The sequence below is a fragment of the Somniosus microcephalus genome, chromosome 5 (genome assembly GCF_052327205.1).
Source record: "Somniosus microcephalus isolate GS21.2 chromosome 5, FLI_Smic_1.0, whole genome shotgun sequence".
Taxonomy (NCBI): Eukaryota; Metazoa; Chordata; class Chondrichthyes; order Squaliformes; family Somniosidae; genus Somniosus; species Somniosus microcephalus.
The window spans coordinates 10,417,955-10,443,245 of record NC_140991.1 but is presented as its reverse complement, the minus strand read 5'-3'; the positions used below and the strand labels follow the sequence as shown (position 1 = coordinate 10,443,245).

Sequence of the window (25,291 nt, the reverse complement as noted above, 5' to 3'; positions counted from 1 at the left end):
CCTTTTTGATTACTTGCTGTACCTGCGTACTAACCTTTTTGTGTTTCATGTACAAGGACACCCAGGTCCCTCTGAACTATAGCATTTTGTAATCTCTCTCCATTTAAATAATAATTTGCCTTTTTATTTTTCCTGCCAAAGTAGATAACCTCACACTTTCCCACATTATACTCCATCTGCCAAATGTTTGCCCACTCACTTAGCCTGTCTATATCCCTTTGCAGGTTCTTTGAGTTCTCTGCACAACTTGCTTTCCCACCCATCTTTGTATCATCCGCAAACTTGGCTACATTACATTTGGACCCTTCATCCAAGTCATTAATGTAGATTGTAAATAGTTGGGGCCCCAGCACTGATCCCTGTGGCACCCCACTAGTTACTGTTTGCCAACCGGAAAATGACCCATTTATCCTGACTCTCTGCTTTCTGTTAGTTAGCCAATTCTCTATCCAATCTAATATATTACCCCCAATGCCGTGAGCTCTTATCTTGTGCAGTAACCTTTTATGTGGCACCTTATCGAATGCCTTCTGGAAATCCAAATACACCACATCCACTGGTTCACCTTTGTCCACCCTGCTTGTTACAAAGCGCTTTACAGCCAATGAAGTACTTTTGAAGTGGAGTCACTGTTGTAATGTGGGAGGGTTGGAGCGGCGTGACTGCAGCCCTCTTTTAAGAACAGATATGAAGGATAGTTGTTTAATTTCCATTAAATTGTGCACTGATTGCCGTACTAGCTGATCCTCTGTGGCATTGCTCATGGGTAGTTGGAGGTTTGGAGCGGGTTGGCGATGTTTCACTGTAAAGCTGGGGCTGTGTTCGACCTGTCCTGTCCCTTTAAGCTTACTGCTCAGGCACCAGCTTTGGAGAGGGATCTAAATAGGTATGTCCCGTGGTCAGTTGGAGGCTAATTGCCGCAGGACTTGCTGTAGACCTGGCGGCTGCTTATAAATGCCCGGCTCCTGCCCGTGGCAAATCCAGGTCAGAGAAACCAGCAGGAACTGGCTGGCTTCCAGGTCAGAGAAACCAGCAGGAAATGGCTGGCTTCCCGGTCAGAGAAACCAGCAGGAAATGGTTGGCTTCCAGGTCAGAGAAAACCAGCAGGAAATGGGCTGGCTTCCAGGTCAGAGAAACCAGCCGGAAATGGCTGGCTTCCGGGTCAGAGAAACTAGCAGGAAATGACTGGTTTCCTCTTTTTTAAAAAAAATAAAAAATGAAAGTTACTTTTGGCACTTTGAAATGTGACAGTCGCAGGCAGGATGTTTATTATCTCTCATGTCCATCTTTGCAGCGACGCAGTTGGAGGGTAAGAAGCCTCTGATACTGTCCGGCATGAAGCTCCCAATCCAGGACAACAACAACAAGGTAACCAGCGTACTTAACCCTTCGAGTGCTGAGCGGCCTTGGCCTGTAAAGCTAGAGAGGGACAAGAGGCCATTCAGCCCCTCGAGCGTGTTCCGCCCTTCAATCACATCATGGCTGATCTGCACCTCAAGTCCATCTGCCCGCCTTGGCTCCCATGTCGCTCGATCCCCTTACCCAATCGATCTCCGTCTTGAAAACTCCAATTGACCCCCCCAGCATCCACAGCCTTTTGGGGGCGAGAGTCATAGAGTTTTACAGCACAGAAAGAGGCCCTTCGGCCCATCGTGTCTGCGCCGCCCATCCATCCCTGTCCAGTCTAATCCCATTTTACAGCATTTGGTCCATAGCCTTGTATGCAATGGCATTTCAAGTGCTCATCCAAATGCTTCTTGAATGTTGTGAGGGTTCCTGCCTCTACCACCCTTTCAGGCAGTGAGTTCCACATTCCAACCACTCTCTGGGTGAAAAAGTTCCTCCTCAAATCCCCTCTAAATCTCCTGCCCCTTACCCTGAATCTATGCCCCCTTGTTATTGACCCCCCTACTAAGGGGAAAAGTTCCTCTTTGTCTACCCTATCTATGCCCCTCATCATTTTGTACACCTCAATCAGGTCCCCCCTCAGCCTTCTTTGCTCCAAGGAAAACAACCCCAGCCTGTTTAGTCTTTCTTCATAGCTGAGGCGCTCCATCCCAGGTAACATCCTGGTGAATCTTCTCTGCAGATTTCCACTGCACTTTGTGTGGGAAAAGTGCTTCCCGACATCATCCCTGTGCCGGCTCTTTGAAAGAGCTCTGCAATTAGTCCCACTCCCCTGCTCTTTCCCCAGAGCCAATTTCCTTTTGAAAGTTATTATTGAATCTGCTCCCACCGCCCTTTCAGGCCGCGTATTCCAGATCACAACAACTCGCTGTGTAGAAAAAATTCTCCTCATCTCTCCTCTGGTTCTTTTGCCAATTACCTTCAATCTGTGTCCTCTGGTTACCGACCCTCCTGCCACTGGAAAACACTTTCTCCCGATCTATTCTACCAAAACCCTTCATAATTTTGAACACCTCAATTAGATGTTCCCTTAACCTTCTCTGTTCTAAGGAGGACAACCTCAGCTTCTCCAGTCTCTCCACATAACTGAAGTCCCTCAGCCCTGGGACCATTCTAGTAAATCTCCTCTGCACCCTCTCCGCGGCCCTGACATCCTTCCTAAAGTGCGGTGCCCAGAATTGAACACAATACTCCAGCTGAGGCCCAAACAGTGATTTGTGAAGGGTTGCGGACCCGATCAGCGACGTGGCTTCTCTCGTCTCTCCATGTAACTGAAGTCCCTCATCCAATGGATTGACTCAAGCCCATCTTTCCGTGGCCTCGCCCCACCCAGACCCATGGTGATCGTTGCCAGGGGTATGTCACTGCTCCTCTTAACAGTGGCCTGTTTCTCATTCCCCACTTCCTCACTGCTGGCTCTTCCCTTACCCAGTATACCCCACTGTCCTGTAGAACTGCCTCCTCTCATTCCCCTCTCTTCTCCCCCCCCCCAACTCCTCCACATTGTTACCTCCCTCCCCCATTTCCAAGCCTCCTGAAAGCCCATTGGCCAGCAGTGAATTTGGCTCCCCCCCCCCCCCCCCCCCCCCCAACCCCAGTTTCCTCCCCTCCATCCCCCACGTCCTCCTCCCTGTTTCATCTTTTTATTATTTGTTCATGAGATGTGGGCATCGCTGGCAAGGCCGGCATTTATTGCCCATCCCTAGTTGCCCTCGAGAAGGTGGTGGTGAGCCGCCGCCTTGAACCGCTGCAGTCCCTGTGGTGACTTCTTTGTAGTGGTTTTTGGGAGAACTGAGTGGCTTGCTAGGCCATTTCAGGGGGCAGTTAAGAGTCAACCACATTGCCGAGGGTCTGGAGTCACATATAGGCCAGACCGGGTAAGGACGGCAGATTGCCGGCACAGACACGATGGGCCGAAGGGCCTCCTTCTGTGCCGTGAACTTCTATGATTTCCTTCCCTAAAGGACATTAATGAACCAGGTGGGATTTTACAACAATCCGCTAGTTTCATGGTCACCCTTACTGATTGAATTTAATAGAAAAATAGGAGCAGGAGTCGGCCATTCGGCCCTTCGAGCCTGCTCCGCCATTCAATCTGATCATGGCTGATCCTCTTTCTCAATATCATATTCCCGCTCTCTCCCACCATACCCCTTGATGCCTTTTGTGTCCAGAAATCTAATAGAAACATTTAAATTGATTTTTAATTCCCCAGCTGCCATGGTGGGATTTGAACTTGTGTCTCCGGATCATCGGGCCTCTGGATTACTAGTCCAGCGACATAGCTGCTATGCTAGCGTTCGACGTCTCCCTTATCGGGGGCGAGGCCCTTGGAGAGCCCGCCCCCCTCGGTGGGTTGCCGTGACGACCCTCGCTCACCTCGACGACTGCAATATTTGCACGAAGAGTAACGGCTGTTTCTGTCCCGGCAGGTGAAGCGGATGGTGGCCCAGGTGATCAGCGCCATGGCTCACCACGATTACCTGGAGCTGGAGGGAGGAGAGGTGATGGTGGAATTCATCATCCGACAGTGTGCCTTGCCCTGCGAACCTGGGGGTACGAACCACTTCCAAATCCCACATTTCACCCACATCGGAAGGCCCTCAAAGCCAATGAAGTACTTCTTGAAGTGTTGTCGCTGTTGTAATGTGGGAAATGCGGCATCCAATTTGCGCACAGCAATGCGATAAATTTGATGAGTTCATCTGCTTTTGATGGTGTTGCCGCGCAATCTTTTACGTTCTCTCGAGAGGGCAGATGGGGCCTCGGTTTAATCTCTCATCCGAAAGACGGCCCCTCCGACAGTGCGGCGCTCCCTCAGTACTGCCCCCTCCGACAGTTGCAGCGCTCCCTCAGTACTGCCCCTCCGACAGTGCAGCGCTCCCTCAGTACTGCCCCTCCGACAGTGCAGCGCTCCCTCAGTACTGCCCCTCCGACAGTGCAGCGCTCCCTCAGTACTGCCCCTCCGACAGTGCGGCGCTCCCTCAGTACTGCCCCTCCGACAGTGCGGCGCTCCCTCAGTACTGCCCCCTCCGACAGTGCAGCGCTCCCTCAGTACTGCCCCTCCGACAGTGCAGCGCTCCCTCAGGACTGCCCCCTCCGACAGTGCGACGCTCCCTCAGTACTGCCCCTCCCACGTGTGCAGCCTGGGACTGGTGCCACACCAAGCTGGAAGCTCGCTGATCAGCTGAGACTGACCTCGGGGTTGGGGGGCAAGGGGGAGGGTAAAATCAACAAACCCCCCCCCCCCCCCCCCTCCCCCGCTCCTCATCACTGTTGGGTGACTCCTACCGGACACAGAATATGAACTGGTTCAGCTATCACCCCCTCTCTCTCCCCCACCCCCCCCCCTCGCTTTCCCCCCCCTCGCTTTCCCCCCCCTCGCTTTCCCCCCCCTCGCTTTCCCCCCCCCTCGCTTTCCCCCCCCTCGCTTTCCCCCCCCTCGCTTTCCCCCCCCTCGCTTTCCCCCCCTCGCTTTCCCCCCCCTCGCTTTCCCCCCCCCTCGCTTTCCCCCCCTCGCTTTCCCCCCCCTCGCTTTCCCCCCCCTCGCTTTCCCCCCCCTCGCTTTCCCCCCCCTCGCTTTCCCCCCCCTCGCTTTCCTCCCCCCCCCCCCCCCCCCCAAACAGGCACAAGCTGATTAATCTGCGAGAGTATTTTTTTTCTCTGCGAGTGGTTTATTGCTCCCGGTGTTGGGTTTATTAATCGGAATCCTTGCCTTTTATCCAGACACCCAAACCCCGCAGCTACGACCCAGACGAGGTTACGGACGAGAACCTGAGGAGCATGTGCGACAACATCCTGAACCTGCTGAGCACCACCGTGAAGAAGATGGAGGAGGTGAGTAACTCGCTCGGTTACTTCACTTCATATCTGTTAAAGAAAGACTCTCATTTCTCCAGCGCCTTTCACCACCTCAGGACGTCCCAAAGCGTTTAACAGCCAATGAAGTACTTCTGAGGTGTAGTCACTGTTGTCATGTGGGAAATTGCACACAGCAAGCTCCCACTAACAGCAATGAGACAATGACCAGAAAACCTGTTGTGATGTAAATTGAGCGATAAATGCATTCCAGGACACCGGGGAGAACCCCCCCCGCTCTTCTTCAAATAGCAGCCATGGGATCGTTAATGTCCCCCTGAGAGAGCAGACGGGATCATCTGTTTAATGTCTCGGCCAAAAGACGGCAGCTCCGACAGTGCAGCACTCCCTCAGTACTGCCCCTCCGACAGTGCGGCACTCCCTCAGTACTGCCCCTCCGACAGTGCGGCGCTCCCTCAGTACTGCCCCTCCGACAGTGCAGCGCTCCCTCAGTACTGCTCCTCCGACAGTGCAGCGCTCCCTCAGTACTGCTCCTCCGACAGTGCGGCGCTCCCTCAGTACTGCCCCTCCGACAGTGCGGCGCTCCCTCAGTACTGCTCCTCCGACAGTGCGGCGCTCCCTCAGTACTGCCCCTCCGACAGTGCGGCGCTCCCTCAGTACTGCCCCTCCGACAGTGCGGCGCTCCCTCAGTACTGCCCCTCCGACAGTGCGGCGCTCCCTCAGTACTGCCCCTCCGACAGTGCGGCGCTCCCTCAGTACTGCCCCTCCGACAGTGCGGCACTCCCTCAGTACTGCTCCTCCGACAGTGCAGCGCTCCCTCAGTACTGCTCCTCCGACAGTGCGGCGCTCCCTCAGTACTGACCCTCCGACAGTGCGGCGCTCCCTCAGTACTGCCCCTCCGACAGTGCGGCACTCCCTCAGTACTGACCCTCCGACAGTGCAGCGCTCCCTCAGTACTGTCCCTCCGACAGTGCGGCGCTCCCTCAGTACTGCCCCTCTGACAGTACCGCACTCCCTCAGTACTGCCCCTCCGACAGTGCAGCACTCCCTCAGTACTGCCCCTCCGACAGTGCGGCGCTCCCTCAGTACTGTCCCTCCGACAGTGCGGCGCTCCCTCAGTACTGCCCCTCTGACAGTACCGCACTCCCTCAGTACTGCCCCTCCGACGGTGCAGCGCTCCCTTGGGCCTGGATTATGTGCTCAAGTCTCTGGAGTGGGATTTGAGCCGATGAACTCTGACTCCGAGGAGAGATAGCCGAGGCTGATAAGGTGGCTCCAAACCTGGCTCTGCCATTGCCCCTGCTCATTGACTGAACTCTGCAGGGGTCACTGAGCCTTGTCCTCACTCCCTGCTGAACCTTTTTTTCTGCACAGGTTCTGTGGCCATTCCTGCTGGAGTTCCTGATCCCAGCGCAGTACCTGAATGCCCTTGCTCCCGTCTGTCGCAGTCTGGCCTACCTGGGAGCAAAGAAACGGCAAACCAACAGCAAGGGGTTCGTGCTCAACTACGAGGGGAGAGGTTCGTGCATTTGGGGTTGTAGCAGGACTGTATCTGGATCACACCACATGCTGTCCTGTTCTTCAATTAGTTCACTCATAATCTACTTGTTAATTCTGACAACTGAATATCTTACCTGCTCCAGGAAAATGTAGAGGAAGCTTTCCTCTGTATCTAACCCGTGCTGTACCTGCCCTGGGAGTGTTTGATGGGACAGTGTGGAGGGAGCTTTACTCTGTATCTAACCTGTGCTGTACCTGCCCTGGGTGTGTTTGATGGGACAGTGTGGAGGGAGCTTTACTCTGTATCTAACCCGTGCTGTACCTGCCCTGGGAGTGTTTGATGGGACAGTGTAGAGGGAGCTTTACTCTGTATCTAACCTGTGCTGTACCTGCCCTGGGAGTGTTTGATGGGACAGTGTAGAGGGAGCTTTACTCTGTATCTAACCCGTGCTGTACCTGCCCTGGGAGTGTTTGATGGGACAGTGTAGAGGGAGCTTTACTCTGTATCTAACCTGTGCTGTACCTGCCCTGGGAGTGTTTGATGGGACAGTGTAGAGGGAGCTTTACTCTGTATCTAACCCGTACTGTACCTGCCCTGGGTGTGTTTGATGGGACAGTGTAGAGGGAGCTTTACTCTGTATCTAACCCGTGCTGTACCTGAACTTGCAGTCTCGCAGAATTAAGAACATAAGTCGTAAGAGCAGGAGTCGGCCCCTCGAGCCTGCTCCGCCATTCAATAAGATCATGGCTGATCATCGACCTCAACTCCACTTTCCTGCCCGCTCTCCATATCCCTCGATTCCCCTAGAGTCCAAAAATCTATCTATTTCAACCTTGAATATCCTCAATGACTGCATGCACAGCCCTCTGGGGCAGAGAATTCCAAAGATTCATAACCCTCTGTGTCATAGAGTCATAGTTATACAGCACAGAAAGAGACCCTTCGGCCCATCGTGTTCGCGCCGGCCATCTATTCTAATCCCATTTTCCAGCACTTGGTCCATAGCCTTGTATGCTATGGCATTTCAAGTGCTCATCTAAATGCTTCTTGAATGTTGTGAGTGTTCCTGCCTCTACCACCCTTTCAGGCAGTGAGTTCCAGATTCCAACCACCCTCTGGGTGAAAAAGTTCCTCCTCAAATCCCCTCCAAACCTCCTGCCCCTTACCTTGAAACTATGCCCCCTGGTTATTGACCCCTCTACTAAGGGGAAAAGTTCCTTTCTATCTACCCTATCTATGCCCCTCATAATTTTGTACACCTCAATCAGGTCCCCCCTCAGCCTTCTCTGCTCTAAGGAAAACAACCCCAGCCTGTCCAGCCTCTCTTCATAGCTGAAGCGCTCCAGCCCAGGTAACATCCTGGTGAATCTCCTCTGCACCCTCTCCAATGCAATCACATCCTTCCTATAGTGTGGTGACCAGAACTGCACACAGTATTCCAGCTGTGGCCTAACTAGCGTTTTGTACAGCTCCAGCATAACCTCCCTGCTCTTATATTCTATGCCTTCGCTATGAAGGCAAGTATCCCATATGCCTTTTAAACCACCTTATCTACCTGTCCTGCTGCCTTCAGGGATCTATGTACATGCACACCAAGGTCCCTCTGATCCTCTGTCCTTCCTAGGGTCTTACCATTCATTGTGTATTCCCTTGCCTTGTTAGTCCTCCCAAAATGCATCACCTCACACTTTCCAGGGTTACATTCCATTTGCCACTGTTCTGCCCATCTAACCAACCCATCTATATCGTCCTGTAGCCTGAGGCTTCCCCCCTCGCTATTTACCCCTCCACCAATTTTTGTATCATCTGCAAACTTACTGATCATACCTCCTACATTCATATCTAAATCATTAATGTACACTAGAAACAGCAAAGGACCCAGCACCGATCCCTGCGGTACACCACTGGACACAGGCTTCCAGTCACAAAAACAACCTTCCACCATCACCCTCTGACTCCTGTCACTAAGCCAATTTTGGATCCAATGTGCCAAATTACCCTGGATACCATGGGCTCTTACCTTCTTGACCAGTCTCCCATGTGGGACTTTGTCAAAAGCCTTACTAAAGTCCATGTAGACTACATCAACTGCACTACCCTCATCTACACACCTAGTCACCCCCTCGAAAAATTCAATCAAATTGGTTAGACATGATCTCCCCCTGACAAAGCCATGCTGACTATCCTTGATTAAGCCTTGCCTCTCCAAGTGGAGACAAATTCTGTCCCTCAGAATTTTTTCCAATAATTTCCCTACCACTGATGTTAGGCTCACTGGGCTGTAATTCCCTGGTTTAAGCCTACTACCCTTCTTGAATAATGGTACTACGTTAGCTGTTCTCCAGTCCTCTGTGGCCAGAGAGGTTCTGAAAATTTGTGTCAGAGCCCCTGCAATCTCCTCCCTTACCTCACACAGCAGCCTGGGATACATCTCGTCTGGGCTGGGGATTTATCCACTTTTAAGCCCGCTAAAACCGCTAGTACCTCCTCCCTCTCAAAACTAATTTGTTCAAGTATATCACAACCCCCCCCCTGCCTGATTTCTATGCCTACATCGTCCTTCTCCATAGTGAACACAGATGCAAAGTATTCATTTAAAACCTCACCCACATCTTCTGGCTCTACACAGAGATTGCCACTTTGGTCCCTAATGGGCCCTACTCTTTCCCTGGTTATCCTGTTGCCCTTAATATACTTATAAAACACTTTGGGATTTTCCTTTATTTTGCCCCCTCTTCGCTCTCCTAATTTCTTTTTTAAGTACCCCCCTGCACTTTCTATACTCCTCTAGGGCTTCCACTGTTTTTAGTCCTTTGTATCTGCCAAAAGCCTCCCTTTTTTTCCTAATCCATTCTTGTATATCCCTTGACATCCAGGGTTCCCTGGGCTTGTTGGTCCCACCCTTGACCTTCATGGGAACATGTTGGCGTTGTACTCTCTCTATTTCCTTTCTGAATGACTCCCACTGCTCTGATGTGGGTTTTCCTACAAGTAGCTGATCCCAGTACTCTTTGGCCAGATCTTGCCTTATCATATTAAAATCGGCCTTACCCCAATTTAGAACCTTTATTTCCAGTCCATCTTTGTCCTTTTCCATGACTACCTTAAATCTCACCGAATTATGGTCACTGTCACCAAAATGCTCTCCTACTGACACTTCTACCACTTGCCCGGCTACATTCCCTAGAATTAGGTCCAGTACCGCCCCCTCTCTTGGACTTTCTACATGCTGGCTCAAAAAGCTCTCCTGGATGCACTTTAAGAATTCCGCACCCTCTAAGCCTTTCACACTCTGACTATCCCAGTTAATATTGGGGGAAGTTGAAATCCCCCACTATTATTACCCTATTATTTCTACACTTCTCTGAGATTTGCCTACATATCTGTTCCTCTATCTCCCCCTGACTGTTTGGGGGCCTATAGTACACTCCCAGCAAAGTGCTTGCCCCCTTTTTGTTTTTAAGTTCTACCCATATGGCCTCATTAGAGGAACCCGCTAATATATCATCCCTCCTTACAGCAGTAATTGACTCCTTGATTAATATTGCGACACCCCCTCCTCTCTTACACCCCCCTCGTCTCACTTGAAGATTCTGTACCCCGGAATACTGAGCTGCCAGTCCTGCCCCTCCCTCAATCATGTCTCTGTGATAGTAACAATATCATATTCCCATGTGTTCATCAACACCTTCAATTCATCTGCCTTACTCGCAAGACTCCTTGCATTAAAATAAATGCCATCCAGCCTTGCCATACTCCCTTGTGCCGTTACATATTTGCTCTGCCTTCCAGACTGACTTGTTTTTTCCTCTATATTTGGCTGTGCATCACCCCCTACTATAGCTCCACTCCGTATCCCACCCCCCTGCCAAGTTAGTTTAAACCCCCCCTCCAACATTCCTCCTCATCTCAGTCTTAAATGACCTACCCCTTATCCTGAGACTATGCCCCCTAGTTCTAGACTCTCCAGCCAGGGGAAACAACCTCTCAGCATCTACCCTGTCAATCCCCCTCAGAATCTTGTATGTTTCAATGAGATCACCTCTCATTCTTCTAAACTCCAGAGAGAGTATAGGCCCATTCTACACAATCTCTCCTCATAGGACAACCCGCTCATCCCAGGAATCAATCTAGTGAACCTTCGTTGCACCGCCTCCAAGGCAAGTATATCCTTCCTTAGATAAGGAGACCAAAACTGTGCGCAGTGCTCCAGGTGTGGTCTCACCAAGGCCCTGTACAATTGTAGCAAGACTTCCTTACTCTTATACTCCAACCTCCTTCCAATAAAGGCCAACGTGCCATTTGCCTTCCTTATTGCTTGCTGTACCTGCATGCTAACTTTCTGTGTTTCTTACACGAGGACACCCAAATCTCTCTGAACACCAACATTTGAAAGTTTCTCACCATTTAAAAAAGATTCTGTTTTTCTATTCTTCCTACCAAAGCGAATAACCTCACATTTCCCTACATTATACTCCACCTGCCACCTTACTGCCCACTCACTCAGTCTATCTATATCCCTTTGCAGACTCTGTGTTCTCCTCTCAGCTTACTGTCCCACCTAGCTTTGTATCATCAGCAAACTTGGATACATTACACTCGGTCCCTTCATCTAGGTCATTAATATAGATTGTAAATAGCTGAGGCCCCAACACTGATCCTTGCGGCACCCCACTAGTTACAGCCTGCCAACCTGAAAAAGGTCCGTTTATCCCTACTCTCTGTTCTCTGTCCGTTAACCAATCCTCTATCCATGCTACTATATTACCCCCAACCCCATGAGCCCTAATCCTGTGTAATAACCTTTTATGTGGCACCTTATCGAATGCCTTTTGGAAATCCAAATATACCACATCCACTGGTTCCCCTTTATCTACCCTGCTAGTTACATCCTCAGAAAACTCTAATAAATTTGTCAAACACGATTTCCCTTTCATAAAACCATGTTGACTCTGCCTAATCATATTATGATTTTCTAAGTGCCCTGAAACCACTTCCTTAACGATGGATTCCAGCATTTTCCCGACGACTGATGTCAGGCTAACTGGCCTGTGGTTCCCTGTTTTTTCTCTCCCTCCTTTCTTGAATAGCGGTGTTACATTTGCGACCTTCCAATCCGCTGGGACCATTCTAGAATCTAGGGAATTTTGGAAGATCAAAACCAATGCATCCACTATCTCTTCAGCCACCTGTTTTTGAACCTGAGGATGTAGGCCGTCAGGTCCAGGGGATTTGTCGGATTTTAGTCCCATTAGTTTCTCTAGTACTTTTTCTCTACTTATATTAATTACGTTAAGTTCCTCACCCTCATTAGACCCTTGGTTCCCCACCATTTTCGGTTTGCTTTTTGTGTCTTCTACTGTGAAGACAGATACAAAATATTTGTTTAACGTTTCTGCCATTTCCTTATTCCCCATAATAATTTCTCCTGTCTCAGCCTCTAAGGGACCAACATTTACTTTTGCTACTCTTTGCCTTTTTACATACTTGTAGAAACTCTTACAATCTGCTTTTATGTTTCTTGCTAGTTTTGAAATATTTCTTTAAATGCTAGCCACTGCTTATCTACCGCCATACCTTTTATCTGTTGATGCGAAGTGAAGGGGTGTCACCTTGGCGGAGTGCCGTGGTGGGAATAGAAATGAGGACAAATTCTCTTCAATGTGAAAAGTGCAATGCTCATTTTTTAATTTTGGTTTGTTTCCTCCAACTGTAGATTTGCCCAAACCTCACACCGTGCTGACCCGGCTGATGGTGAGTCGATGTCTCTCTCGATAGGCGCCCGGTGGAAGCTGCTGATCTGGTGTCTCTGCAGGCTGTGTCTTGTTTCAGCCTCGAGCTCCCTCCCACAGTTACTCCGGGTATCCCCAGCTCTCCGAGGAGCTGCCGTCAGATTGGGGGAGGGGGATTGTGCGCCGCTGTGATTCTCCTCGCGGCTGAGTGTCCTCAGTCGCTTGGGCAGAGAGCTGGAAGGGAGTCCGACTGAAACCAGCACCTGCCCAAGGTGACGGTGCTTGGGACTGAAACCTGCAGAATGGGGAAAACATCTCTCTGGGTGAAGAAAGGGCTTGCATTGATATCGCGCTTTCACCAGTTCAGGACGTCCCGAAGTGCTTCACATTCCAGTGAAGTACTTTTGAAATATAGTCGCCGTTTTAATGTCTCTTACTCGCCCCCTCGCCCCCGCCTCGCCCTCAGTGTACATCACGTATATTAATGCGGCAGTCCGGATTGCTCGGAGTCTGGTTTACCCGCAGTGTACAGGTGCGGCAGTCCGGATTGCTCGGAGTCTGGTTTACCCGCAGTGTACAGGTGCGGCAGTCCGGATTGCTCGGAGTCTGGTTTACCCGCAGTGTACAGGTGCGGCAGTCCGGATTGCTCGGAGTCTGGTTTACCCGCAGTGTACAGGTGCGGCAGTCCGGATTGCTCGGAGTCTGGTTTACCCGCAGTGTACAGGTGCGGCAGTCCGGATTGCTCGGAGTCTGGTTTACCCGCAGTGTACAGGTGCGGCAGTCCGGATTGCTCAGAGTCTGGTTTACCCGCAGTGTACAGGTGCGGCAGTCCGGATTGCTCGGAGTCTGGTTTACCCGCAGTGTACAGGTGCGGCAGTCCGGATTGCTCGGAATCTGGTTTACCCGCAGTGTACAGGTGCGGCAGTCTGCAATGCTCGGAGTCTGGTTTACCCGCAGTGCACAGGTGCGGCAGTCTGCAATGCTCTAACTCTGCTCTCCCCCGCCTTGCCCAGGTTGTGTCTTCATTCCCGTACCGGGGGAGGGGTCGAGGTGTCCCCGCGCTGAGGTTACTGCAGATCGCAGCTCCGATCATCCACCCTCGACTGGTGAAAATCTGGGACGAGGAGCTCCCCCTCCTCATTCAGCACTTGGAAGGTACGAGACTCGACGGCGCTGCCGCACTCCATTGTTTAAGAAGGGTGGGAGGGGCAAACCAGGAAATGATGGACCTCTTAGTCTAATGGCAGTTGTGGTACAAGTGACTAGAATCTGCCGAGCTTTGCAAAAGAAGTATAGGCACTTGGTGAGGTGCTGAAGGGTGGTCCCTAACTGAAGAGGAGGTGGGCGAGGGGTGGGGAGAGGGGAGGCGTACAGACTCCATCTTTGCAAGAAGATGTTGGTGTTGAGAGATTTGGGTTTCCTCGTGCAAGAAACACAGAAAGTTAGCATGCAGGTACAGCAAGCAATAAGGAAGGCAAATGGCATGTTGGCCTTTATTGCAAGGGGGTTGGAGTATAAGAGTAAGGAAGTCTTGCTCCAATTGTACAGGGCCTTGGTGAGACCACACCTGGAGTACTGGGCACAGTTTTGGTCTCCTTATCTAAGGAAGGATATACTTGCCCTAGAGGCGGTGCAACGAAGGTTCACTAGATTGATTCCTGGGGTGAGAGGGCTGTCCTATGATGAGAGATTGAGTAGATTGGGCCGATACTCCCTGGAGTTTAGAAGAATGAGAGGTGATCTCATTGAAACATACAAGATTCTGAGGGGGATTGACAGGGTCGATGCCGAGTGGTTGTTTCCCCTGGCTGGAGTGTCTAGAACTAGGGGGCACAGTCTCAGGATAAGGGGTCGGCCATTTTAGACTGAGATGAGGAGGAATTTCTTCACTCAGAGGGTTGTGAATCTTTGGAATTCTCTGCCCCAGAGGGCTGTGGATGCTGAATCTTTGAGTATATTCAAGGCTGAGATCGATAGATTTTTGGACTCCAGGGGAATCGAGGGATATGGAGATCGGGCAGGAGAGTGGAGTTGAGGTCGATGATCAGCCATGATCTTATTGAATGGCGGAGCAGGCTCGAGGGGCTGCATGGCCTACTCCTGCTCTTATTTCTTATGTTCTTATGCGCACCGCGGAGGAAGGGGGTGGAACGAGCACGTGCGGGAGCAGCGTTCCCTCCTCCAGGTCAGTAGCTCGTGGGTTCCCCAGGACATAATCTAGGCTGGCACTTCAGTGCGGCACTGGGGGAAGTGGAGTTGCTGCCCTTGGGATTAAACACAATCCCCATCTCCGACAGTTCAACTGGATAATTGGCACAAGAACCAGAGGGGAGATGAGAATTTTTTTGTACTTGGCGAGTTGTTGTGATCTGGAATGCGCTGCCTGAAAGGGCGGTGGAAGCAGATTCAATGATAACTTTCAAAAGGGAATTGGATAAATACTTGAAGGGGTAAAATCTACAGGTCTACGGGGAAAAACTGGAGAGTGGGACTGATTGTAGAGCTCTTTCACAGAGCCAGCACAGGCACGATGGGCCGAATGGCCTCCTTCTGTGCTGTATCATTCTATGTTTAAAAATCCAACGGCACTATTGGAAGAAAATCGGGGAGTTTTCCCCCAACTGGCAGATTATGGCACCGTCTGTGCTGACCATCTGTTCAAAAATAAAGACTTGCATTAATATTGCACCTTTCATGACTTCAGGACGTCCCAAGTACTTTTTCAAGCTCCCACAAACAGCAATGTGATGATGACCAGATAATCTATCTTTAGTGATGTTGGCTGAGGAACAAATATTGGACAGGACACCGGGGAGAACTTCCCTGCTCTTGTTCGAAATAGTGCTGTGGGATCTTTTACATAGAAACATAGAAGATAGGAGCAGGAGTCGGCCATTCGGCCCCTCGAGCCTGCTCCACCATTCAATGAGGTCATGGCTGATCATCCAAATTCAGTACCCTGTCCCTGCTTTCTCCCCATACCCCTTGATCCCTTTAGCCTTAAGAAATATATCCAACTCTTTCTTGAATATATTTAATGAATTGGCCTCTACTGCCTTCTGTGGTAGAGAATTCCACAGGTTCACCACTCTCTGGGTGAAGAAATTCCTCCTCATTTCTGTCCTAAATGGCTTATCCTTAGACTGTGACCCCTGGGTCTGGACTCCCTGACCATCGGGAACATCCTTCCTGCATCTAGTCTGTCCAGTCCTGTTAGAATTTTATAACTTTCAATGAGATCCCCTCATTCTTCTAAATTCTAGCGAATACAAGCCCAATCGACCCAATCTTTCTTCATACGTCATTCCTGCCATCCCAGGTATTAGTCTGGTGAATCTTCGCTGCACTCCCTCCATGGCAAGAACATTCTTCCTCGGATAAGGCGACCAAAACTGCACACAATACTCAAGGTGTGGTCTCACCAAGGCCCTGTACAACTGCAGCAAGACATCCTTGTTCTTGTACTCGAACCCTCTCGCTATGAAGACCAACATACCAATTGCCTTCTTAACCGCCTGCTGCACCTGCATGCTTACCTTCAGCGACTGGTGCACAAGGACACCCAGGTCTCGTTGCACTTCCCCTTTTCCTAATCTATTGCTGTTCAGATAATAATCTGCCTTCCTGTTTTTGCCACCAAAGTGGATAACCTTGCATTTATCCACATTATATTGCTTTATCCACATTATATTGCATCTGCCATGCATCTGCCCAATCACCCAACCTGTCCAAATCATACTGGAGTTTCTCTGCATCCTCCTCACAGCACACACGCCCACCCAGCTTTGTGTCGTCTGCAAACTTGGAGATATTACATCTAGTTCCCTCATCTAGATCATTAATATATATTGTGAATAGCTGGGGTCCAAGGACCGATCCCTGCGGTACCCCATTAGTCACTGCCTGCCACTCGGAAAAAGACCCGTTTATTCCAACTCTTTGCTTCCTGTCTGCCAACCAATTCTCTATCCAAGTCAGTACCTTACCCCTAATCCCATGTGCTTTAACTTTGCACGCCAATCTCTTATGTGGGACCTTATCGAAAGCCTTCTGAAAGTCCAAATACACCACATCCACTGGTTCTCCCTTATCTATTCTACCAGTTACACCCTCAAAAAATTCCAGTAGATTAGTCGAGCACGATTTACCTTTTGTAAATCCATGTTGACTTTGTCCGATCCTGTCACTGTTTTGCAAGCGCTCTGCTATTACATCTTTTATAGTGGACTCTAGCATTTTCCCCACTACCGATGTCAGGCTTACCAGTCTGTAATTCCCTGTTTTCTCTCTACCACCTTTTTTAAATAGTGGGGTTACATTAGCTACCCTCCAATCCATGGGAACTGTTCCAAAGTCTATAGAATTTTGGAAGATGACCAGCAATGCATCTACTATTTCTAGGGCCACTTTCTTAAGTACCCTAGGATGTAGGTTATCAGGCCCTGGGGATTTATCGGCCTTCAATCCCGTCAATTTCTCTAACACCATTTCCCTACAAATACTGATTTCTTTCAGTTCCTCCCTCTCATTAGACCCTATGTTCCCCGACATCTCTGGGAGGTTATTTGTGTCCCCCTTTGTGAAGACAGAACCAAAGTATGTATTTTATTGGTGTGGCATTTCTTTGTTCCCCATTATAAATTCCCCTGATTCTGACTGCAAGGGACCTATGCTTGACTTCACCAATCTTTTTCCCTTCACATATCTATAGAAGCTTTTACAGTCGGTTTTTATGTTCCCTTCAAGCTTACTCTCATACTCTATTTCCCCCTCTTAATTAATCCCTTTGTCCTCCTTTGCTGAATCCTAAACTGCTCCCAATCCTCAGGTTTGCTGCTTTTTCTCGCAGGATATACTTGCATTGGAGGCAGTTCAGAGAAGGTTTACGAGGTTGATTCCTGAGATGAAGGGGCTGTCTTATGAAGGTTGGGCCTATACTCATTGGAGTTTAGAAGAATGAGAGGGGATCTTATTGAAACATATAAGATTCTGAAGGGGCTCGACAGGGTAGATGCAGAGAGGATGTCTTCCCTCGTGGGGGAATCTGGAACTAGGGGGGCTCCCAGGAGGAATTTCTTCTCTCTGAGGGCCGTGAATCTTTGGACTTCTATTCCCCAGAGAGCTGTGGAGGCTGGGTCATTGAATATATTTAAGGTGGAGACAGACAGATTTTTGAACGATAAGGGAGTCGAGGGTTATGGGGAGCGGGCAGGGGAGTGGAGTTGAGGCCAAGATCAGATCAGCCACGATCTTACTGCATGACGGAGCAGGCTCGAGGGGCCAAAGGACCTACTCCTGCTCCTACGTCTTATGAGACAGAAGACGGAGGGTGGGGGGGTGGGGGGAGATGGTGGGGGGGTTAGGTGGTAGATTATAGGAACAGGAGGAGGCCATTCAGCCCATCGAGCCTGTTCCGCCATTCAGTGGACCTGTATTCTAACTCCATCCACCTGCCTTGGCTCCATATCCTTTTATACCCTTGTCTAGCAAAAAAAAAATCTCAGATTTAAGATTAATTGAGCTCGCATTTACTGTTTTTGTGGAGGATTGTTCCACACTTTGTGTGAAGAAGTGTTCCCTAACTTCACCCCTGAACGGCCTGGCTCTGATTTTAAGATTATTTCCCCCTGTCCTCGACTCCCCTACCAGCGGAAAAAGATTCTCTCTACCCCACCGACTCCTTTCAAAATCCTAAAAACCTCAATCAAATCACCTCTTAACCTTCTATATTCCAGGGAATACAAACCTAGTTTGTGTTCTCCTTATATGGAGCATCTGAAGAGGAAGCGGGATGGGGCGGGGGCTTGGGAGAGATGTGCAGAGCGTGTGATGAGAGATCTGGTGGGCTAGGGCTCCACAGCCGCAGGTAAATGAGCTCCGGTCTGGGAGCATTGAGGAGAGGGGGTAATGAGCTGTCGAATACTTGCTGTTCCTCATCAGTCTTTTCTCCCCACTTCGAAACTGACCCCCGACCCCCCCCGGCACCGGCCCCCTGACCCCCGACCCTCCTGATCCTGACCCCGGCCCCGACCCCCCCTGACCCCCGACCCCACCATCCAGTAGTGAAGTGCTCAGGTGGAGCGTGCTAACACTTGGCTGACGGGTGTTTGTTCCTTCTTGCAGACAATTCCGAGGACTCCTTACCCCAACGACAGTGGGAGGACAAACTGCTGCTGGTGAGTCAGACCGGGCGCAAAATCGTTCATTTACAAAAAAAATACTCACGTCGCGGCAGTGAATAGTGACGGCAGCGTGGCACGGGGCGGTCCCTGTCTCTGTGTAGCTGGGGGGGGGTTCCTCCCCCTCCCCCCCCCCCCCCCCCCCCACCCCCCCCTCTCTTCCCCCTCTGTGCGGGGTTGAGTTCCTGTTGATAACTGAGGGAGATTCTGCTCCTTCACAGGCGATGGGCACCCGCCGGCTACTTCCCGGGCGGTGCTGCGTTTGTTGTCTGGGAATCGGAACCTGCCTCTCGTGTCCGACCGCTCGAGTCCGCAGCGTCCATTGTGCGTGTGTTGTTAGCCCGCCTGCCCTCGGGGTTTGAGCCCCCTCAGACTGTTCACCAGGAGTGACTGTTCGTCCTCCCTCCCCCCACAGCTGCTGTCCAGGAGCCTGGAGGCAGTCACGCCCGCAGATGAGCCGTGGACCTGTCAGCTGAGCGAGGAAATGACCCGACATCTCAACCATTACAACAACCACCCCCAGGAGAAGGTGAGTCGGGCAGTGTGGGTCTGGGTCCCCGTGTCCCTGGGGAGACAGTGTGGGTCTGGGTCCCCGGGGAGACAGTGTGGGTCTGTGTCCCTGGGGAGACAGTGTGGGTCTGGGTCCCCGTGTCCCTGGGGAGACAGTGTGGGTCTGAATACCTGGGGAGACAGTGTGGGTCTGGGTCCCTGGGGGAGACAGTGTGGGTCTGGGTCCCTGGGGGAGACAGTGTGGGTCTGGGTCCCTGGGGGAGACAGTGTGGGTCTGGGTCCCTGGGGGAGGCAGTGTGGGTCTGGGCCCCCGGGGAGACAGTGTGGGTCTGAGTACGGCAGAATATTAGCTCTGATGATGTGGAATCTGTATGGGTAGAGCTGAGAAATACCAAGGGGCAGAAAACATTAATGGGAGTGGTATACAGACCCCAAACAGTAATACGGAGGTTGGGGATGGCATTAAATGGGAAATTAGAGAAGCGTGCAATAAGGGCACAGCAGTTATGGGTGAGTTCAATCTACAAATAGATTGGGCAAACGAAATTAGTAACAATACTGTGGAGGAGGAATTCCTGGAGTGTATACAGGAAGGTTTCCTGGACGAATATGGCGAGGAACCAACTAGAGATCAGGCCATCTTAGACTGGGTATTATGTAATGAGAAAGGATTAATTAGCAATCTTGTTGTGCGAGGCCCCTTGAGGCGGAGCGATCATAATATGATAGAATTCTTCATTAAGATGGAGAGTGAAGTAGTTGACTCAGAGACTAGGGTCCTGAATTTAAATAAAGGAAACTACGATGATATCAGGCGCGAGTTGGGTAGGATGGATTGGGGAACGTTACTTAAAGGGTTGATGGTGGATAGGCAACGGCAAACATTTAAAGATTGCATGGATGAACTACAGAATTTGTTCAATCCTGTTTGGCATAAAAATAAAACAAAAAAGGTGACTCAACCGTGGCTAACAAGGGAAATTAGGGATAGCATAAGATCCAAGGAGAGGACATATAAATTGGCCAGAAAAAGCAGCAAACCTGAGGATTGGGAGCAGTTTAGGATTCAACAAAGGAGGACAAAGGGATTAATTAAGAGAGGGAAAATAGAGTATGAGAGTAAGCTTGAAGGGAACATAAAAACTTACTGTAAAAGCTTCTATAGATATGTAAAGAGAAAAAGATTGGTGAAGTCAAGTGTAGGTCCCTTACAGTCAGAATCAGGGGAATTTGTAATGGGGAACAAAGAAATGGCAGACCAATTAAATACATACTTTGGTTCTGTCTTCACAAAGGAGGACACAAATAACCTCCCAGAGATGTCGGGGAACATAGGGTCTAATGAGAGAGAGGAATTGAATGAAATCAGTATTTGTAGGGAAATGGTGTTGGGGAAATTGATGGGATTGAAGGCCGATAAATCCCCAGGGCCTGATAATCTACATCCTAGGGTACTTAAGGAAGTGGCCCTAGAAATAGTAGATGCATTGCTGGTCATCTTCCAAAATTCGATAGACTCTGGAACAGTTCCCATGGATTGGAGGGTAGCTAATGTTACCCCACTATTCAAAAAAGGTGGTAGAGAGAAAACAGAATTATAGACCGGTAAGCCTGACATCGGTAGTGGGGAAAATGCTAGAGTCCATTATAAAAGATGTAATAGCAGAGCGCTTGCATAACAGTGACAGGATCAGACAAAGTCAGCATGGATTTACAAAAGGTAAATCGTGCTGGACTAATCTACTGGAATTTTTTGAGGGTGTAACTGGTAGAATAGATAAGGGCGAACCAGTGGATGTGGTATATTTGGACTTTCAGAAGGCTTTCGATAAGGTCCCGCTTAAGAGATTAGCGTGTAAAGTTAAAGCACATGGGATTGGGGGCAAGGTATTGACTTGGATAGAGAACTGGTTGGCAGACAGGAAGCAAAGAGTTGGAATTAACTGGTCTTTTTCTGAGTGGCAGGCAGTGACTAGTGGGGTACCGCAGGGATCGGTGCTAGGACCCCAGCTATTCACAATATATATTAATGATCTAGACGAGGGAACTAGATGTAATATCTCCAAGTTTGCAGATGACACAAAGCTGGGTGCGTGTGTGTGCTGTGAGGAGGATGCCGAGAAACTCCAGTGTGATTTGGACAGGTTGGGTGATTGGGCAGATGCAGTATAATGTGGATAAATGCAAGGATGTTCACTTTGGTGGCAAAAACAGGAAGGCAGATTATTATCTGAATAACAATAGATTGGGAGAAGGGGAAGTGCAACGAGACCTGGTTGTCCTTGTGCACCAGTCGCTGAAGGTAAGCATGCAGGTCCAGCAGGCGGTTAAGAAGGCAAATGGTATGTTGGCCTTCGCAGCGAGAGGGTTTGAGTACAGGAACAAGGATGTCTTGCTGCAGTTATACAGGGCTTTGGTGAGACCACATCTTGAGTATTGTGCGCAGTTTTGGTTGCCTTATCTGAGGAAGGATGTTCTTGCCATGGAGGGAGTGCAGCGAAGATTCACCAGGCTGATACCTGGGATGGCAGGAATGACGTATGAGGAGCGATTGGGTCGATTGAGCTTATATTCGCTAGAGTTTAGAAGAATGAGAGGGGATCTCATTGAAACTTATAAAATTCTAACAGGATTAGACAGATGAGATGCAGGAAGGATGTTCCCGATGGTCGGGGAGTCCAGAACCAGGGGTCACAGTCTAAGGATAAGGGGTAAGCCATTTAGGACAGAAATGAGGAGGAATTTCTTCACCCAGAGAGTGGTGAACCTGTGGAATTCTCTACCACAGAGGGCAGTGGAGGCCAATTCATTAAATATATTCAAGAAAGAGTTGGATATATTTCTTAAGGCTAAAGGGATCAAGGGATATGGGGAGAAGGCAGGGACAGGGTACTGAATTTGGATGATCAGCCATGATCTCATTGAATGGCGGAGCAGGCTCAAGGGGCCAAATGGCCGACTCCTCCTATCTTCTATGTTTCTACCCGGGGGGACGGTGTGGGTCTGGGTCCCCAGGGGGACGGTGTGGGTCGAGGTCCCCGGGGGGACGGTTGGGGGGGGACGGTGTGGGCCGGGGTCCCTGGGGGGACGAGGTGGGTCGAGGTCCCCGGGGGGACGGTGTGGGTCGAGGTCCCCGGGGGGACGGTTGGGGGGGACGGTGTGGGCCGGGGTCCCTGGGGGGACGAGGTGGGTCGAGGTCCCCGGGGGGACGGTGTGGGTCGAGGTCCCCGGGGGGACGAGGTGGGTCGAGGTCCCCGGGGGGACGGTTGGGGGGGACGGTGTGGGCCGGGGTCCCCGGGGGGACGGTGTGGGCCGGGGTCCCCGGGGAGACGGTGTGGGTCGGGGTCCCCGGGGGGACGAGGTGGGTCGAGGTCCCCGGGGGGACGGTGTGGGTCGAGGTCCCCGGGGGGACGGTGTGGGTCGGGGTCCCCGGGGGGACGGTGTGGGTCGGGGTCCCCGGGGGGACGAGGTGGGTCGAGGTCCCCGGGGGGACGGTGTGGGTCGGGGTCCCCGGGGGGACGGTGTGGGCCGGGGTCCCCGGGGGGACTGTGTGGGTCGAGGTCGCCGGGGGGACGGTGTGGGTCGAGGTCCCCGGGGGGACTGTGTGGGTCGAGGTCGCCGGGGGGACGGTGTGGGTCGAGGTCCCCGGGGGGACTGTGTGGGTCGAGGTCGCCGGGGGGACTGTGTGGGTCGAGGTCCCCGGGGGGACTGTGTGGGTCGAGGTCCCCGGGGGGACGGTGTGGGTCGAGGTCCCCGGGGGGACGGTGTGGGTCGGGGTCGCCGGGGGGACGGTGTGGGCCGGGGACGGCGTGGGTCGGGGTCGCCGGGGGGACGGTTGGGGGGGACGGTGTGGGTCGAGGTCGCCGGGGGGACTGTGTGGGTCGAGGTCCCCGGGGGGACTGTGTGGGTCGAGGTCGCCGGGGGGACTGTGTGGGTCGGGGTCCCCGGGGGGACGGTTGGGGGGGACGGTGTGGGCCGGGGTCCCCGGGGGGACGAGGTGGGTCGGGGTCCCCGGGGAGATGGTGTGGGCCGGGGACGGCGTGGGTCGAGGTCCCCGGGGGGACGGTTGGGGGGGACGGTGTGGGTCGAGGTCCCCGGGGGGACGAGGTGGGTCGGGGTCGCCGGGGAGATGGTGTGGGCCGGGGTCCCCGGGGGGACGAGGTGGGCCGGGGTCCCCGGGGGGACGAGGTGGGTCGGGGTCGCCGGGGAGATGGTGTGGGCCGGGGTCCCCGGGGGGACGGTTGGGGGGGACGGTGTGGGCCGGGGTCCCCGGGGGGACGGCGTGGGTCTGGGTCCCCGGGGGGACGGTGTGGGTCGGGGTCCCCGGGGGGACGGTGTGGGCCGGGGTCCCCGGGGGGACGAGGTGGGTCGGGGTCCCCGGGGGGACGGCGTGGGTCTGGGTCCCCGGGGGGACGGTGTGGGTCGAGGTCCCCGGGGGGACGGTTGGGGGGGACGGTGTGGGTCTGGGTCCCCGGGGGGACGGTGTGGGTCTGGGTCCCCGGGGGGACGGTGTGGGTCGAGGTCCCCGGGGAGACGGTGTGGGTCGAGGTCCCCGGGGAGACGGTGTGGGTCGGGGTCCCCGGGGGGACGAGGTGGGTCGGGGTCCCCGGGGGGACGGTGTGGGTCGAGGTCCCCGGGGGGACGGTGTGGGTTGGGGTCTCCGCGGGGACGGTGTGGGTCGAGGTCCCCGGGGGGACGGTGTGGGTTGGGGTCTCCGCGGGGACGGTGTGGGCCGGGGTCCCCGGGGGGACGGTGTGGGTCGAGGTCCCCGGGGGGACGGTGTGGGTCGAGGTCCCCGGGGGGATGGTGTGGGTTGGGGTCTCCGCGGGGACGGTTGGGGGGGACGGTGTGGGTCGGGGTCCCCGGGGGGACTGTGTGGGTCTGGGTACCTGTGTCCCTGGGGAGACAGTGTGGGTCTGTTGTAATATAGGAAATGAGGGAGCGTTGCACTGTCGGAGGTCCGTCTTTCGGATGAGACATTAAACCGAGGCCTCGTCTGCGCGCTCAGGTGGACGTAAAAGATCCCATGGCCACTATTTCGAAGATCTACCCTATCAAATGGAGAGCTGGGACTTGTACTGCACTCTGAGCTCTTTCCCTGGGCGCCTCCATTGTTCTTTCCAGCAGATTTGATGTACAGGCCTCTCCAGGCCGAGGTTCAAGGCTGCAATGAGCAGGGTGTGGATGGAGAGCAAGATCGACCCTCCCCTTTAAGAACTGGCCGGCGCCAGTGTGTCTGTGTTCCATTGCTGACTGACATCACATGAGCTTCGCCAGCGCTCTGAGGTAGCGCCTCGCTCCTCGGCGTTAGCGCCTTAAGAGAGGTGTGTAGCGCTTGATTTAGCGCTCCAATCACCTCCAGGGGCGACAGAAGCCAAGTTTGCAGCCGGAGGCGACAATTAGTGCCAGGCGCTAAACTTTGTACCCAGCCGATAATCGCACCACAAACGGGGCGATACCGAATTTCTCCCCCATAGAGGAGTGATAATGGGGAACTTCAACTATCCTAATACAGACTGGGATAGTAATAGTGTAAAGGGCAGAGAGGGGAAGAATTTCTGAGTTGCGTTCAGAAGAACTTTCTTGATCAGTATGTTTCCAGCCCAACGGGGAAGGAGGCATTGGTGGATCTGGTTCTGGAGAATGAGGTGGGTCAAGTGGAGCAAGTGTCAGTAGGGAAACATTTAGGGAACAGTGATCATAGTATCAAGGTTTAGATTAGATATGGAAAAGGACAGGGAGCAATCTGGAGTAAAAATACTTAATTTGAGGAAGGCTAATTTCAGTGGGTTGAGAATGGATCTGGCCCGGGTAAAGTGGAATCAAAGATTGGCAGGCAAAACTGTAATCGAACAATGGGCTGCCTTTAAAGAGGAGATGGTTCGGGTACTATCGCGGTACATTCACACGAGGGGGAAAGGTAGGGCAACTAAAGTCAGAGCTCCCTGGATGATGAAGCTGAAAAAGGGGACGTATCATAGATGTCTGGTTGAGAATGCAAGTGAGAACCAGGAAGTTCAGAGGGGAAGTGAAAAAGGAAATGAGGGGCAAAGAGTGAGTACGAGAATAGAATGGCAGCTAACATAAAAGGGAATCCAGAAGTCTTCTATAGGCATATAAATAGTAAACAGGGAGTAAGAGGA

At 52.2% G+C, this 25,291-nt stretch overlaps 1 protein-coding gene across 2 annotated transcripts in view; it reads left to right on the top strand.

Annotated features, from left to right (window-relative positions):
• Window positions 1–25,291, top strand: part of LOC147116874 (maestro heat-like repeat-containing protein family member 1) — a 65,181-nt gene that overhangs the window by 5,604 nt on the left and 34,286 nt on the right. For both annotated transcript variants that reach the window (XM_085987297.1, XM_085987298.1), the window contains exons 3-10: window positions 1,295–1,368; window positions 3,840–3,962; window positions 5,134–5,244; window positions 6,601–6,745; window positions 12,444–12,481; window positions 13,473–13,614; window positions 18,583–18,635; window positions 19,054–19,167. In XM_085987297.1, the coding sequence (XP_085843423.1) occupies window positions 1,295–1,368; window positions 3,840–3,962; window positions 5,134–5,244; window positions 6,601–6,745; window positions 12,444–12,481; window positions 13,473–13,614; window positions 18,583–18,635; window positions 19,054–19,167 (800 nt within the window). The remainder of the gene's footprint in view (window positions 1–1,294; window positions 1,369–3,839; window positions 3,963–5,133; window positions 5,245–6,600; window positions 6,746–12,443; window positions 12,482–13,472; window positions 13,615–18,582; window positions 18,636–19,053; window positions 19,168–25,291) is intronic.